This window comes from Chiloscyllium plagiosum, unplaced genomic scaffold, assembly GCF_037043375.1.
Source record: "Chiloscyllium plagiosum isolate Xiang-an unplaced genomic scaffold, Cpla_swu_hap1 HiC_scaffold_47, whole genome shotgun sequence".
In the NCBI taxonomy this organism is placed as follows: domain Eukaryota; kingdom Metazoa; phylum Chordata; class Chondrichthyes; order Orectolobiformes; family Hemiscylliidae; genus Chiloscyllium; species Chiloscyllium plagiosum.
The window spans coordinates 12788955-12806312 of NW_028270185.1; the positions used below are offsets into that span (position 1 = coordinate 12788955).

Sequence of the window (17358 nt, forward strand, 5' to 3'; positions counted from 1 at the left end):
GTTTTTTTTTAGGTTTGGTGATGTCCTGTAAAATTGGAAACATAGCCATATTTGGAGGTGGAGATTAAGGGCCATGGAACAGGTTCCCGGCATTAGTGAATGGATCATTTCATTCTCGAGGACAGTAAGTTTGTTGAGGACTTCGAGTGAGTTTAAAGTGTTCTTGGCTGTCAGTTTGGGTACAGCTATACTCTAGGATATTGCTAAGGCAGATGCTAGGGGGATAGTTATCTCTTATTCAGCTAGCCAAAGCGACAGCAGCAACATCTGCTTGAGGTGCGGTTGAAGACAGCTGAGACAGCACATATTGATAGGCCATCGGTGGCTAAATTGCAGCGAGTCACAGCTCTCCAGGTTTTTTTGAACTCCATGCTCACTCAGACAGCGAAGAAAGAACTCTCATGAAAAAAAGGCTGTTTGACCATGGGATAGGCCTGGCAAATACCTGGCATATCTGACCAGGAAAAAGCGCGTCCTCCAATCCATTACACCAATTAGAGATGGCACTGGGAATCTTACTGGTGACTCTGAAAGGATCAATACAGCATTTTGTTGTTTTTACTCTGAGCTATATTAGTCAAAAATGCTGAAAAGATAGGTGGGCTAAGATGGAGACTTTTTTTTAAGGATCTGAATCTTCCAGGTTTGACCTCTGAACAGGCGTCTCCTCTTAACGCCCCCTTGACAATGAGAGATACAGGAGGCAGTAAGATAGCTTCAAAGAGGGAAGGGAAGGCACCTGGCCCTGATGGTCTCTCGAGTGAGTTCGACAAAGAATTTCTAAATATCCTGTCAGGGCCAATGCTGGACATGTACAAATATTCATACAGTCATGACTGCCTCCTGCCACCCCTAAGAGAGGCTAACATCTCTCCCATTCTCAAGAAAGGGAAGACCACGGAGGACTGTGCTTTATGTAGGCCCATTTCGCATACAGAACTGGCTCAAAGGTAAAAGACAGAGGGTGGTGGTGGAGGGTTGTTTTTCAGACTCTGAGGCCTGTGGCCAGTGGAGTGCCACAAGGATAGCTGCTGGGTGCACTACTTTTTAATGATTTGTATAAATGATTTGGATGTGAACATAAGAGGTACAGTTAGTAAGTTTGCAGATGACACCAAAATTGGAGGTGTAGTGGTCAGCGAAGAAGGTTACCTCCAATTACAACAGGATCTTGATCAGATGGGCCAATGGACTGAGAAGTGGCAGATGAATTTTAATTTAGCGAGGTGCTGCATTTTGGGAAAGCAAATCTCAGTAGGAATTATACACTTAATAGTAAGGTTCTTGGGCGTGTTGCTGAACAAAGAGACCTTGGAGTACAGGTTCATAGCTCCTTGAAAGTGGAGTCGCGGGTAGATAGGATAGTGAAGAAGGGGTTTGGTATGTTTTCCTTTATTGGTCAGAGTATTGAGTACAGGAGTTGGGAGGTCATGTTGCGGCTGTACAGGACATTGGTTAGGCCACTGTTGGAATATTGCATGCAGTTCTGGTCTCCTTCCTATCGGAAAGATGTTGTGAAACTTGTAAGGGTTCAGAAAAGATTTTTAATGATGTTGCCAGGGTTTGAGGATTTGAGCTACAGGGGGAGGCTGAACAGGCTAGGGCTGTTTTTCCCTGGAGTGTCGGAGGCTGAGGGGTGACCTTATAGAGATTTACAAAATTATGAGGGGCATGGATAGGATAAATAGACAAATTCTTTTCCCTGGGGAGGGGGAGGCTAGAACTAGAGGCATAGGTTTAGGGTGAGAGAGGAAAAATATAAAAGGAACTTAAGGGACAATTTTTTCAGGCAGAAGGTGGTATGTGTATGGAATGAGCTGCCAGAGGATGTGGTGGAGGCTGGTACAATTGCAACATTTAAGAGGCATTTGGATGGGTATATGAATAGAAAGGGTTTGGAGGGATATGGGCCGGGTGCTGACTAGATTGGGTTGGGGATATCTGATTGGCATGGACGGGTTGGACCGAAGGGTCTGTTATTGTGCTGTACACCTCTATGACTCTCTTCCGCTGTTAAATTTGGACTTGAAAATTTTATCCAAAACACTTGTATTGTGATTGGAGATGATGTTGCCCTATATTGTTAGAGAGGACCAGACTGGTTTTATAAAAGGCTGTCGGCCCTGCAATAATATGAGAAGATTACTGATTATAGTCCAAGTGTGTCAGCAACGATTGGTTCAGGGTTTGGTGATGTCTTTAGAGAAAGCATTCAGTTGGGTGGAGTAGCCATATCTTTTTATAGTCTGGAACAGTTTGGTCTAGGTGAGGTCTTTGTCAGATGGGTGGAGGTCCTGTGTAGGGCCCCTCTGGCTGCAGTTCTCACCAACGGTGTAAGATCCAGTAAAGTCAGTAGTTTAGGGGCAGTCGGCAAGGTTGTCCCCTTTCACCACTACTATTTATGTTGGTGATTGAGCTGCTGACAGAGGCTATCCGTGAGGACCCTAATACAGCTGCCCCGTAAGTGGGATCAAGGGCACACAAGATTATATTATATGCAGATGATGTTCTCCTCTTCTTACCAAACCAGGCAGTTTCTGTACCCTGTTTAAAATAATGTATTAATTTATTTGGCTCTTTTTTTGGGGGATAAAGTATCAATTTTGCAAAGTCAGAGGCTATGCCCATGGGAGGGGGAATCTTAAGGGAATACCTGATATTGAAGGTGAATTACAATTGCAGTTACCTCAAGGGTTGGGAGGAGTAGACTTCCCAGAAATTAAGAGATACCAACTAAGCTCCCTTCTGTCCTTCGCAAGTGACTGGGCTTGTGAGGACCCGAGATCAATATGGTTGGATATCAAGGCCTCCCAGGCAAAGTGCCCCCTTACTAGTCTGTTGTTTATGGGTAAGATGAGGACCATTATGGAAAACTGTCAGGATCCAATCATTATTAATACGGTCGAAGCATGGAGAGCAATGGGACAGAGTGAGGGTAATTTATCTAAAACCTCTTTCTTACCTCTATAGTTGGTTCTCCGGGATTCCGGCCAAGGATGATGGACCCTGGATTCAAACTGTGGGCAACCAGGGGAGTCTCCTGTTTGGGAGACCTGTTTGAGGGGGTGGTCATGATATCCTTCAGTCAAATGAAACACCAGTATGGATGCCCATGCAATTGAAGGTTCTTTATAGAGTTTATTTAGCTCCAGATCGTCTTGCGAAATTGAAAAAGGCAGCATCTCCAATGTGTCCTGAGTGCAAACTAAGCACAGGTACCTTCACTCATTGTTTATGGCCACAAGCTTCATAGGTAACGGAGTGCTGTGACTGGAGTAATAGCAGGGGTTGGGGAGCGAAGTGAAGGTAGGCCCGGTCTCTCCTCTTGGGCTTGCCGCATTTATCTTCCTTAGACGCACGTGGGAAAAGGCTATTTAACATTCTCGCTTACTATGCAAGGAAGAACATTTTGATGTGCTGGTTGTCTGAGAACCCTCTGGGCCTGTTGGGGTGATGAAAGTTATTGAATTGCATTTATTGTCACGTGTACTGAGGCACAGTGAAAAGCTTTGTCTTGCGACCAGTACAGGCAGATCACAGAGTTACGTAGTTATAAAAAACAAAAAACACAGGTACAGGCGAGTGCTAAGAGTTTGAGTCCATTCACTATTCTAACAACAGTAGGGTAGAAACTGTTTTGAAACCGGCTGCTGCGTGTGTTCAGGCTTCTGTACCTTCTCCCCGATGATAGAGGTTGTAGAAAAACATTGTCAGGGTGGGATAGATCTTTGAGAAAGTTCTGTTGGCCTTTCCTTGACAGCGGGCCTGGTAGATGGGTTCTATAGATGGGAGGTTGGCCTTTGTAATTGTCTGGGCCGAGTTCACCACTCTCTGTAACCATCTCCGATCTTAAATGGTACAATTGCCATACCAGCTGGTGATACATCCAGACAGAATGCTCTCGATGGTGCACCTATAAAGGTTGGCAAGGGTATTCACTAGCATGCCAAATTTCCTCAGCTGCCTGAGGAAGAAGAGACGTTGTTGGGTCTTTATAGCCAGTGTGTCCACATGAAGAGTCCAAGAAAGATTGTTGTGGATGACCACTCCCAAGAGCTTGACACACCATTCGTTCCACCTCTGTGCTGTTAGTGTAGGGGGGGGGGGGGGGGGGGGCATGAGTAACATCCTGCCGAAAGTCAATAATGAGTTCCTTGGTTTTGCCAGCATTGAGTGCTAGGTTGTTCTCAGTGCACCATTTTACCAGATCTTCCACCACCTGTCTGTAGTTTGTTTTGTTGCCATCTGAGATTCGACCAACTATGGTGTTGTCATCAGCGAACTTGTAAATGGCATTACTTTGGTATTTGGCGACGCAGTCATGGGTATACAGTGAGTACAGTAGGGGGCTGAGTACGCACCCCTGGGGGGTCCCAGTGTTGAGTGTTAGTGAGGATGAAATATTGTGTCCAATCTTCACTGATTGTGGCCTTTGGTTCAGGAAACTGAGGATCCACTTGCAGAGAGTAGGTCTTAGTCCAAGATCACTAAGTTTAGTAATCAGTCTTGAGGAGATAATAGTGTTGAAGGCTGAATTGTAGGCAATGAGTAGGAGTCTTACGTAGCTGTTCTTGGTGTCAAGATGTTCTAGGGAGGAGTGAAGGGCAAGTGATGTGGCATCTGACGTGGATCTGTTGGTCCAATAGGCAAATTGGAGTGGGTCAAGAGTAGTGGGGAGGCTGGAGTTGATTAATGCCATGACCAGCCTTTCAAAGTACATCATGACCGTCAAAGTTAGGGCCACTGGGCGGTAGTCATTGAGACGTGCTGCATGAGCCTTCTTCGGCACAGGGATGATGTTTGCCCTATTGAAACAGGCAGGGACAGTGGCCTGCTGGAGGGAGAGGTTGAAGATGTCCGAGAAGACTTCTGCCAGTTGATCTACGAGTGCTCCGAGTGCACAACTTGGTACTCCATCTGGTCCCACTGCTTTCCTTGGATTCACACGAAGGAAAACTGATCTGATCTCTGATGCAGTGACTGTTGGGATAAGTTCATCAGGACTTGTTGGAATAGGTGTTACCTCTCCGCTGAAATTCTGCTCAAAGCGAACATAGAAGGCGTTGAGACGATCTGGGAAGTGATGTCATTGTCTGCTATCTTGCGCTGTCTCTTTTTAGAATCTGTGATGTCATTCAGTCCTTGCCATAGACACTAGTTTGAAACAGTATTGGTCCTTGGCTGTCTTCATGGCTTTGTGGCGGTCATACTTGGATTCCTTATATTTGAGTGGGTCTCCTGATCTGAAGGCCTCACACCTGGTTTTTAGCAGGTTCTATATGTCCTGATTCATCCAGGATTTCCTGTTGGGGAACACATGGATTGACTTCCTCGGTATACAGTCCTCCACACATTTGCTGATAAAGTCTGGGACGGTGGTGACGTCCTTGTCCAAGGTACCTGCGGCCTGTTTGAACATGGCCCAATCAGCCAATTCCAGACAGCACTGGCGTTGATCCTCTACCTCCTCCGACCAGCACTGGGCCTGTATCCGCGAGCGGGGGGGGTCTCCTGCTTGAGCTTTTGCCTGTAAGCCAGGAGAATAAACACGGTGTTGTGGTCAGAGTTTCCGAAATGAGGGCGGGGGATGGAGCGGTAGGCATCTTTCACAGTGGTGTAGCAGTGGTCTAAAATGTTTGGGCCCCTGGTGGGGCAGGTAATGTTCTGGTGGTATTTGGGCAACACCTTCCTTAATTATGGAACGCACTCCTGTGGATTTCCTCACAAACACGGTGCACTATAAAACAGAACTTTTTAATAAGACTTGGCAGCCCTTTTTGAGTTACTTGGATGCAGATTTGTCTGCTATTTTAATTGGGGCATTTGTTTAGCCACAATGATTAGGTTTAGTGAGCCTTGTGCACTGGGAAGAAGAATCCCGAATAAATACGGGTGTAATAATTAATGCTTCCGAAGATTGGGAAGATTGTGGTTACGCTGAGTGGTGTTATTTATTTATTCATAGATTTGTAATGAGTGTAGTTTTGATTTGTAGAGTATGGTAGTAGTTTGTTTGTTGTAATTGTTATAATTTTTATAGGGGCGGCACAGTGGTTCAGTGGTTAGCACTGCTGCCTCGATTCCAGCCTTGGGCGACTGTCTGTGTGGAGTTTGCACATTCTCCCCGAGTCTGCGTGAGTTTCCTCCCACAATCCAAACATGTGCAGGTTAGATGAATTGGCTATGCTGAAGTGCCCATAGCTTTAGGTGCATCAGTCAGAGGGAAATGGGTCTGGGTGGGTTACTCTTTGGAAGGTCGGTGTGGACTTGTTGGGCCGAAGGGCCTATTTCCACACTGCAGAGAATTAAATCTAATTTTATAATTTTGTAAAGAAAAAATTTCTTAATAAAAATATTTTAAAATCTATTTGAATATTTCTCACTATTGGGGAAATGATGGATGTAAAACTCAGTTTTGTTTGCAGTGAGGGATATGTTTGTGAGGATCTGTATGCGCATGCTGTCCTCTACCAACTGTGGGTGTTCCTCCGTTTACTAACACTTACCACTTTCTCTTCCACCAGAATCTGTGCTGTGTTTGGGAAGAAGGGTGCGTTGCTAAGGATCCTGTCATTGGGGTCAGGCTGGTGCCTCTCCAGTGTCTTTAAGTGAAACTGGGTTTTCCTCAGAATATTTTGGTACCAATATGAATGAAGTGTCAGTTGTCAAGGAAGGATGGCTTCAGAAAAGAGGTGAGTGTGATGTCTAGCATCGGGGATGCCACCACATAATTACAGAGTAAAATTGATGTTTCCCAACATCCCAGAAAACTCCCAAGTTGGTGTCTCTGATTCTTTCCCCCTTCCACCCCCAAACCCCAAATACAAATGCTCTGTGATTGCTAGATGTAGATTCATCTGTCACCTGCTTACAAAATGCAGTATTCCTTGCAAAACCTGCACCCATATTGATGTGAACCTTAAAAGCTGCAGCCTTTATGCTTTGCAACTGGGTCTCAAGCTCTCACAAGGACCTTAACACTTGAAGTCAAGGCCCATGATTAAAATAAATTTAAGTCCTCACTGGTGCATGGCATTATCATTATGACAGGTTGACCATGTCTCAGTGTATGTAGAGTGTTGATGGCCACAATTGTGTTTTTGAACATTAGCAATTTTTAAATGAATGTAACCTAGTTTTAAGTTTGCAGTGCAATACTGATGTTGCCAGTCTGACATAGTCAAAGAACCGGCTGTGGTCAGTCCCATGCTTAGTTAAATTTATTAATTGCTAGCATTTACTGGTCCTACACCATCCTAGTGCATTCAGGATATTGCAACCTTTACTGCAATAACCCATGATAAGATGTTAAGGTTTCTTGAGTAGCCCCCTTCCAAACCTCTGTCCTCTAGCACCTAGACATACAAGGGCAGCCGAATTTACTTACAAATCCTTCTAATTTTGAGCATCTTTAGTCAGATCTCCTCTTGCTCTGTATACTAATGAGAGTCCTCCTGGCTAAAGTTTCATATCACGGGTATCACATCAATACTGTCTGCCTGTTTTGGTTTTCCTTTCTAAAAGAGTGCGTGCCCAGGGATCATGCTAAATATTTTAGTTGCTTTCATGTCAATGATTTATATCAGGTGCTCTGGAAAACTGTATTTATATTTTTTAAAACTGCTTGAACAACTTGTCATTTTACTTTTACATGTCTATTTATTGAACTTCACTTAAAGATTTTTTTTGAGAACTCTGACCTCTTGGTTTCCTTTACCCCATCATTGCTGATCCTTGATATTAGTTACCCAGGTGCTAAAGCCCTGGAATTCTCTTCCTAAACCTCTCCACTTGTCTTTCCTCTTTTTGAGATGCTCCTTAAAATCTACTTTTTTGACCAAACCTGGGGTCATTCGCTCTAATATATTGTGTGGCTCAGTATCAGATTATGTGGGAGTGCTTTAATGAAGGACCTTGGGATATTAAGCCTTGATGGGACAAGGTAAAGGTGTTCTTTTTTTTTGTATGTTCTCTAGTTCTATTCAATTCCCTAATGTAACGTAAAATATTGGTGATTTGGAGGTTAGGGAGGTAGACTGGTAGAAGTGGGGATCAATTTTTTTCTCCTCTTAATCTTTGATGGCACATGGGGGTGAGGCCAGCATTGGTTCCCCATTCCAATTGTCCCTTTAACTGAATGACTTACTAGGCCAACTCGGAAGGCAGTAAGAGCCAGCCACACTGGACCAGGACTCTTGTAGACCAGACCATAAAGACGCCATAAGTTAAGGGTGGCAGATTTCCTTACCTAAAGGACATTAGTGAATCTGATCCATTTTTACAGTTGTCACTGATAATTTTATGGTTGGCATTGCTGCAACCACCTTTCAATTGCACATCTTTGAGCATGCATTAGACCGGGTCTCTGAATTAGCTATCTAGTGACGTGATCAGGATGCTGGGGAGAGTAATGCCAAATGTGCACTGCCAACAGAGTGTGTGAGAACCACAAGATCTAAATCTCATACAATTGGCTGACGCTGACCTGGGTTGACTTGGGACCACTGCAGTGTCCTAGTCTAGCTGGCTGTGCAGCAAACCTATCCACAACCTTCCAGTTCTTGCTCCCTTTACACTCCAGCCCACAGCATTGTGTTCCTCTCCATCCCCTTGGTCAGTAGACCCCAGGCATAACCTCCTTTATCCCTCTGAAATGAGGTTGCAGTATAATGCTCCAATCTAGACTGAACCAGTGATTTATAAGCATCTAGTATATAGCATAAATGTCATTCTTAGAAAGACCTTGCTTTTGTATCATATGAGATGTAATCTTAAAGATGCCAAAATATATTAAACCCCTCTTTGCCGCTCTCTTGGGCATTTGTTATCTCTGTCCTGAGCCTGCCCACTCTCTCCAAATAGGCTTATATCTTCAATTTTCAACAACACAGAGCAGTGACTATATTGAATTTGCTGACTAAGCTCTTGGTGTGACTTTTTATTTAAGACTGGCTCATTAGCTGTGCCCCATGAATGGCAACTGTGCATTCACTGTGCCCACCTCTCTCCTTTTTAATTAAAAGATGACAATTCCTTGATCTTAGAAGGTTCAAAGTTTGTGCGAAGATTTGTAGCTCGGGTGCTCGTTGTTGTGGTTCTGTTTGCCGAGCTGGAAGTTTTTGTTGCAAACGTTTCGTCCCCTGGCTAGGCGACATCATCAGTGCTTGGGAGCCTCCTGCGAAGCGCTTCTTTGATGTTTCCTCCGGTGTTTATAGTGGTCTGTCCCTGCCGCTTCCGGTTGTCAGTTTCAGCTGTCCGCTGTAGTGGTTGGTATATTGGGTCTTAGAAGGCTTGCTGGAAAATGGAGGTCTTCCGTTCAGTGGGAGCTTCTGGACCAGTCAGTGAATATAGCTGGTTATCCAAATGGTTTACCAAAATGAGTTCTCTTAAACAGGCGTAACCCATTATCTAGTGATGCCGTGAGCATAAACCCATTTTCAGCTGTGTGAGGGCTGGCATGCAGTCCAATTTTTGCAAGTCTTAAAGTGCCATTTGCCATAGGCGCACAGTGGTAAGGCCATTTGACGTATGGAGTGAAAGTTGATATAACCTTGCTCATCTCTTTCTCATTTGCAGGTGAATACATTAAAACCTGGAGGCCAAGGTACTTCCTGTTGAAATCAGATGGTTCTTTTATTGGCTACAAGGAGAAGCCTGAGAGCGCAGATCACTGTTTACCACCATTAAACAACTTCTCTGTAGCAGGTGAGCCTTTGTTGGCAGTGACATATTAGTTGAAGTGTCCACCTCTAGCACACAACTTCCTCTTCCAAGTCATACAATATCCTAATGTGGTAACATGCTGTTGTTCCTTTGTGGTTGCTGCATCAAAATTTTAGAACTCCCTGCATGAACAGAGTTGTGCAAGTGACTCGCTGACGTTTCTCATTCCTGGCAGGATCCCCCCCCCCTCCCTCCCCCCCAAAAAATGTGTAACGTTGTTGTGGTTCTGTTCGCCGAGCTGGAAGTTTTTGTTGCAAACGTTTAGTCCCCTGGCTAGGCGACATCATCAGTGCTTGGGAGCCTCCTGCGAAGCGCTTCTTTGATGTTTCCTCCGTTGTTTATAGTGGTCTGTCCCTGCCGCTTCCGGTTGTCAGTTTCAGCTGTCCGCTGTAGTGGTTGGTATATTGGGTCCAGGTCGATGTGTTTGTTGATGGAGTTTGTGGATTCATCCTTTTGTATACCCTCTCCAAAACATCCACATCCTTCTGGTAGTGTGGTGACCAGAACTGTACGCAGTATTCGAAGTCTGGCCTAACTAAAGTTATATAAAGTTGCAGCACAACTTGTCTATTTCCAGTGAAGCTAAGCATGCCATAAGCCTTTTTTTTTTAACCACCTTCTCTACCTGTGCTACCCCCTTCCATCTGTCGACCTGCACACCCAGATCCCTCTGCAAATCAATGCTCTTACAGGTTCTGCCATTTCTTCTACTGTTGAGGACGAAATATGTTGTTGGGAGCAAAACTTCTAGAGATGCTGGGAATTGAGTTCACCTCTCAGGCAATGTGCCAGTTTCTTGCCAGAAATCAGACTTCTGAGAAACACTGGAAAAGGTGTTAGCTTTTTGGCTAATTCTGGAACTGCTTGCTCTTTTTGTATTACAAGCTGACTGACTGACAAAAGTCAAAGCTATACAGTAGGAAATATTTCAAACAAACTAGTAGTTTATCGTGTGACTGGGTCTTCGGTTGGAGACACCAGCTAACCTGATGGTTTTGATGTTCCTTTGTCTGAAATCATTGTTTAATAATAGACATCTGTGGAAACATTTGCACTAAGTAAAACAGTTTTGATGGTCTCCTTTGTTCAGAGGTAGAGATCTTATCTCCTCATCATTTGTGTTGGCTTAGCTGGCATGCTCCCTAACAAAAGGTGGCTGACTGGTTAGCATTGCTACCTCTCAGCACCAGAGACCCGGCTTCGATTCCACTGTTGGGTGACTGAGCAAACTCCACACAGGCATTCTCCCCGTGTCTGCATGGGTTTCCTCCTGGTACCCTGGTTTCCTCCCACAATTCAAAGATGTGCAGGTTAGGGTGGATTGGCCATGCTAAATTGCCCATAGTGTCCAGGGTGGTGAAGGCTAGGTGGGTTAGCCACAGGTAATGCAGGGTTACAGGGGTAGAATAGGGGGCAGCTCTTTGGAGGGTCAGTGTGGACATGATGGGTGGAATGGCCTTCTTCATAGGGATTCTATGAAGGAGTTTCACATTGCAGGAGCATGGCATAAGGTTTTCTCCTTCTCTGGTTATGGTTGGCCAGGACTTTGTAGGAATTTATGGTCAGCTGGTATTTGGTTGGCATCTATGTCGTTAGTCCAGCAAATTATTCATTTTTAAGAAAAATTATGCGAGACATTAAAGTTTTGAACAAAACAATTTCTCTTCCTGTTCACTGGGCATTAGCAATCTCTGATTCTTTGAATAAGTGAGTGACCAAAGAAAAGTAGATGTAGGATAGATTGAGAGTGCAGTTAACAAAGCAAACTGTATCCTTGATTTTATTGTAGAGACACCGATCACAAGAGTAAGAGGGTATGCTAAATCATGAATAGGTCACTGGTTAAACTGAGCCTGGGCATTACATACAATTCTGGATGCAGAACTTTAAGGAGGATATAGACACTTTGGCACACATGCAGGAGTATGTTCCAGGGTTAAGAAACTTAAGCTGTGAAAATGGATTGGAAACGTTTGGTACTGCTCTCCTAGTAGAGGAGCAGATGAAGACAAGATTTGATATAAGCTTTTAAAATTGTAAGCAGGCAGAAACCATTCCTAGTCATTAAAAAAACTGTGAATGAGAGGGCACTATTTTTGAAGTCATTTGCAAAAGAAGCAAATGCAATGTGACAAAAAGCCTTTTCATACAGCGAGCAGTTAAATATCTGGAATGCACTGCCTGGAAGTGGTAGAGGCAGGTTCAATTTAAACATTCAAAAGGCATTGGGCAGTTATTTGAATAGAAACAATGTGTGGTGTTCCAGGGAAAAGGCAGGAAAAAAAACACCAAGATGTCATACCCACTTGAAAAGCCACGGTGGGCTTTCCAATTGGGCAACATACAATTCTGTGATTCAGTGAACGAGAGCAGATAAATCCACCATCCTGTATCGTATTGAGTCACTCTGAGCAGGGAACATGCCAAGGATTTCAGTGAACAGATACCAGGAATACTAAAAATCTGGGGATCTTTTCCAAGAGTCACCTTCAAATTCAAAATTATTAAAGAATTTGATAAAGTAACGACAGAGAAGATGTTTCCACTTTCAACGCAAGTTCTGTTCTGAAGAAGGGTCACTCAACCTAAAGTGTTAACTGTGATTTCTCTCCACAAATGCTGCCAGATCTGCTGAGCTTTTCCTGCATTTTCTATTTTTGTTTCTGATTTACAGCATCTGTAGTTCTTTTGGCTTCTATTTAAATGTTTCCACTTATTGGGTGAAACTAGCCACCGTTGTGCTATAATGGTACTACTGGACAGTGTGAAACCTAGATTGATAGGATTTTTTTTGGGTTATTTAGTTAATTTGGTTGTTAGTCATTGAGATATTTTCACACAAGGTTGCTGATTTTCTTTGAGGAGAAAGTGAGGATTGCAGATGCTGGAGATCAGGCAGCATCCGAGGAGCGGGAGAATCGACGTTTCGGGCATAGGCCCTTCATCCCAGGTGAAGACGATAGGTCAGAGAGGAGGGTGGAGTGGATAGGTGAGAAGGAAGATGAACAACTAGGACAGATCATGAGGGGGGGTCCCAAGTTGGAAGGTTTGATCTGGGATTTGGGGGGGAGGAGGGAGGAGGGAGGAGGTGGGAAGGTGGGGCAGGAATGAAACTGGTGAAATCCACATTGATCCCATGTACTTGGAGGGTCCAAAAGCAGAAGATGAGGAGGTCCTGGACCACCTCCATTGTCAAACCCTTCCCACCCTCCGCCTGGAGGAAGAACACCTCGTCTTCTGCCTCGGGACCCTCCAATCACATGGGATCCATATGGATTTCACCAGTTCCTTATTTTCCTTCCCCCCACCTTATCCCAGACCCAACTTTCCAACTTGACACCACTCTCTTGTCGTGTCCTACTCGACCATCTTCCTTCCTCCTCTCCGATCTATCACCTTCACCCCCATCTTCATCTACCTATCACATTCTCAGCTAAAACCCCCCCCCCCCCCAAATTTCTCTCTCAGCCTCCTTGGCCCACAAGCCTCATTCCTGATGAAGGGCTTATGCCCAAAATGTCGATTGTCCTGCTCCTCAGATGCTGCCTGACTGGCTGTGCTTTTCCAGCACCACATTCTCAACTGCAGTAGAACCTCTCATGGGATGTGGGCATCTTTGGCAAGACCAGCATTTGTTGGCCAACCCTAATTGCCCTTGAGCTGAGTGGCTCGCTTGGCCATTGCTTGACACGGTTAAGATACCAGTTATGTTACTGTGGAGTTACCGGAAGGCCAGGCCAGATCAAAAGAGACTAATAAATTAGCTGGGTTTTTACAACAATCAATTATAGTTGTCATGGGTCACCATCACTGAGGCTAGATTTCTTTTCTAGTGTTGTGAATTGAATTAAAATTCCACCTGTTGGTCTTTGAACAGCCTGCACCCCTGGGATAGCAATTAAGTTTTGTTACCATTATGTCATGGTCTGCTCAATAATGGGAAAGACACAAACAGGGTATATTATTAGTAGTGACATGAGCTGCAGTACGGAGCAGAAAAGCCAGCATCAGTTAATTGAGCGGAATGGTCTGTTTCTGTGCTGTACGTTCTATGGAATATTGAACCTTCCTTCAGACCTGTAATTTCTCGCTGTCTCTCTGCTCGAATAGAATGCCAGCTAATGAAGACCGAACGGCCAAGACCCAACACGTTCATCATCCGGTGCTTACAGTGGACGACAGTAATTGAGAGGACCTTCCATGTTGACACACCAGACGAGCGGTGAGGCCAGGGATGGGAAGATAAATTGGGGGAAGCATACTTCAATATTGATGGGGTGCAGCTTGCTATCTCTTGTGTTGATTGGCAGCTTCTATCACAGGACAGTAGCATTGTGATAATTCGGAGATCCGGGGACATTGGCTCAAATCCCAACACAACAGCTGGGGAAATTTTAAAATGCATTTGAAAAATAAATCTGTAACAAAATGCTGCTCTCATTCACCATAAAGAAACCACCGGATTGTTGCAAAAAAAAATTAGGTTCACTTATGTCCTTTGGAGATGGAAATTTGCAGTCTTTACCCAGTCCGGCCTACGTGTGACTCCAGACCCACAGTAATGTGGTTGGCTGTTAATTTAGCAAGATACTCAGTGACTGAGCAGCACTTGCTCCAGGGTCATTTCCGTGAAGTTTTGGCATGGAGTGATCCACGGGATTACGAGGCCCTTTGGCCTGTCAGGCTAGTTTTGCCATTCAGTTGGATCACAGCATGTGTCTTAGCTCCAGTTGAGTGCCTTGGTTCCCCATCCCTTCGTACCCTCACTGAACAAAACTAAACAGTCTCAGTTTTTGACTTTTTCAATGGACCACCCCCTTCTGTAAGAACATGAGCAGGAGTAGGCCATCTGCCCCATTGAGCCTGCTCCACTATTCAATAAGATCATGGCTGACCTTTCTGTGGGCTCAACTCCGCTTACCTGCCCGCTCACCATAACCTTAAATTCCCACACTGTTCCAAAATCTATCCATCTGTGCCTTAAAAACATTTGACAAGGTAGCCTTGACTGCTTCATTGGGCAGGGAATCCCACAGATTCGCAACCCTTTGGATGAAGAAATTCCTCCTCAGCTCAGTCTGCTTCTCCCTTATTTTGAGGCCATGCTCCCTAGTTTTTAGTGTAACCTGCTATTGAAAATGACCTCCCTGCTCCTATTTTATCTGTTCCATTCTTAATTCTATATGTTTCTGTAAGATCACTGTACGGTCTTCTAAATTTCAGTAAGTATAATCCCAATTTACTCAATCTCTCCTCATAAGTCAACTCTGTCAACTCCAGAATCAAACTAGTGGACATCCACTGCACCCCCTCCAGTGCCTTTTTAAGTAAGACTGAAACTGTACACAGTATTTCCTCACAGCAGCCTATACAGTTGCAGCACAGCTCCCTGTTTTTAAACTCCATTATCACCTTGAGTTCCAGATATCCACTCTTCCTGGGCAATGGTACTGATTGAACTGTGCGAGGGAGAAAGTGTGGACGTCCAAACCTTGAGAAAATCTGGATAGATACTTGCTTTCAGTGAGGTAGCCATTCGAAATGGTTTCATTGTTTTACTAAAAGAAATATGAATGATCCAGCCATGAAAGCTGTTCAGCAAGACCTGGGCTTCAATTGGGAATGTCGCACTACTTTTAAAGGGGAGCTCTGTGCTGGGCATTCTGTGTGTTGCTTGTCAAGCCACGATCTGGTTGGTTGTCTGAGGACGAACAGCGTAATCTGCCCACTTGGGGAGTTTCTGGCTGCAGAGGGACAGCCATTGCTGACCACATACACACCACTGTGTTTTCTAGAGAGGAATGGACAAGAGCCATCCAAACTGTTGCAAACAGCTTGAAACATCAGGAGCCTGGAGACGATGCTATGGACGTCAAGTCTGGCTCACCCAGTGACAGCTCGGGGCTGGAAGAGATGGAAGTGTCGATTTTGAAGTCGAGGAATAAAGTGGTTAGTACATGGGTTCATTTGGCAGGGTGCATACTGAGGTATTGGACATTTGACAAGTTCCCCAAGCCTTTCGATGTTTTTAATTGAAGTGCAGGCAAGTCATGTCCCAGGTCTGGGGCAGGAGAAACTTAGCCTTGGACCTTCACCCAGAGGGGACACACCACAGGAGCCCTAATGATGCACCTTTCACACTGTGAACCTGCATCCCTTCCACCCCTCCTTCAGATTGATATCCAGTCAGATTGGGTTGGTTCCCACCTGAATATTTGATTAGTTTTAAGATTAGCGAGTCTGAACAAGTTGGATTTTGCATGTTTAGCTGGTGCTACTGGACTTTGGAGGCAGGATGATGAATAACCTTGGCTGAGCCAGGGCCACTGCTGTGCCTGCATTTCATTAAGCTCCAGTGCACCCATTGGGAGAGGGATAATCTGCACCTCTGTCACTACTGAGTTCCACAGTGATTGCAGTGCAGCTTCTTTCAGTGATGGGAGGGGGTTTAATTTTATGGGTAAAACAAAGCATCAACAATTTGAGCTTTTTAGTCCAGGCCTCCAATGATGTAACCTTTTAGTCTTATTCCTGAACAGCCAAGCGGTATGACTAAATTTGGTGCCGTCCTTTCTCATTCCAGACAATGAACGATTTTGACTATTTGAAGTTACTGGGAAAGGGCACCTTTGGCAAAGTTATCCTTGTGAAAGAGAAGGCCACGGGCAGGTACTATGCCATGAAAATTCTACGGAAAGAAGTAATAATCGCGAAAGTAAGTGTTGACTTTGGGGATGCTTTAATGAAGAAACGTTTGGCAGTTTCCATCTCCGTCTGTCAGAGTGATGCCATCACCTCCACACGTAGCGCAGTTCAGTATTTCCGTTAACCTCATTGATCTCTTTGTCCTTTTCCTTCCAATATGACCCCCAAACCAGGTTGCCAATTCTGGGTTGGGTCCATATTCCTTGATGTCATTCCATGACTTTCTGGCCTTGCTCCCCATCCCCGACACAGACACAGAGAGAGACACAGACACAGAGAGAGACACAGACGCAGACACAGAGAGAGACACAGACGCAGAGACACAGAGACGCGCACACACACACAGACAGAGACACGCGCGCACACACACAGAGACGCGCACACACACAGAGACAGACAGAGACACACACACAGACACACACCTCCCTAGCTACACCTCCACATGCTAATTGTGGAAAATGCACCATCTCTTCTGTACACAATCGCATGGTTCTTAACTGATGGTCAACTTGCTCTTTGCCTCTTCCAAGAACTTTGAAGAGCAAACCAAAGTGTTGTGTGACATTCAAGGATGAGTAGGTCTTTGACATTCAGCGATGTCTTCCTTCACTTATTGGTGCCTTGCCAATGCCATGGATTCTCTGTTCTGTGTAAGATCATGGACAATACTGCACAGAAACAGCCTATTTGCCCTCCCGGCAGGACAATGATAGTTGAACTTGTGACCCAGGGACAACTACTACCTGCGAAGACCATGACCCGGGGAGAGTCTGTGCCTGTAAAACCTGTGCCCCGGGGAGAGTCTGTGCCTGTAAAACCTGTGCCCCGGGGAGAGTCTGTGCCTGTAAAACCTGTGCCCCGGGGAGGGTCTGTGCCTGTAAAACCTGTGCCCCGGGGAGGGTCTGTGCCTGTAAAACCTGTGCCCCGGGG

General features: G+C 45.0%; 1 protein-coding gene across 6 annotated transcripts in view; it reads left to right on the forward strand.

Annotated features, from left to right (window-relative positions):
- The window catches only part of LOC122542840 (RAC-beta serine/threonine-protein kinase), a 112685-nt gene that overhangs the window by 67044 nt on the left and 28283 nt on the right, over window positions 1-17358 (forward strand). For all 6 annotated transcript variants that reach the window (XM_043680928.2, XM_043680930.2, XM_043680927.2 and 3 more), the window contains 5 exons: window positions 6525-6692; window positions 9577-9705; window positions 13834-13945; window positions 15519-15672; window positions 16307-16438. In XM_043680928.2, coding sequence (XP_043536863.1) covers window positions 6647-6692; window positions 9577-9705; window positions 13834-13945; window positions 15519-15672; window positions 16307-16438 — 573 coding nt within the window. In that variant the 5' untranslated portion in view covers window positions 6525-6646. The remainder of the gene's footprint in view (window positions 1-6524; window positions 6693-9576; window positions 9706-13833; window positions 13946-15518; window positions 15673-16306; window positions 16439-17358) is intronic.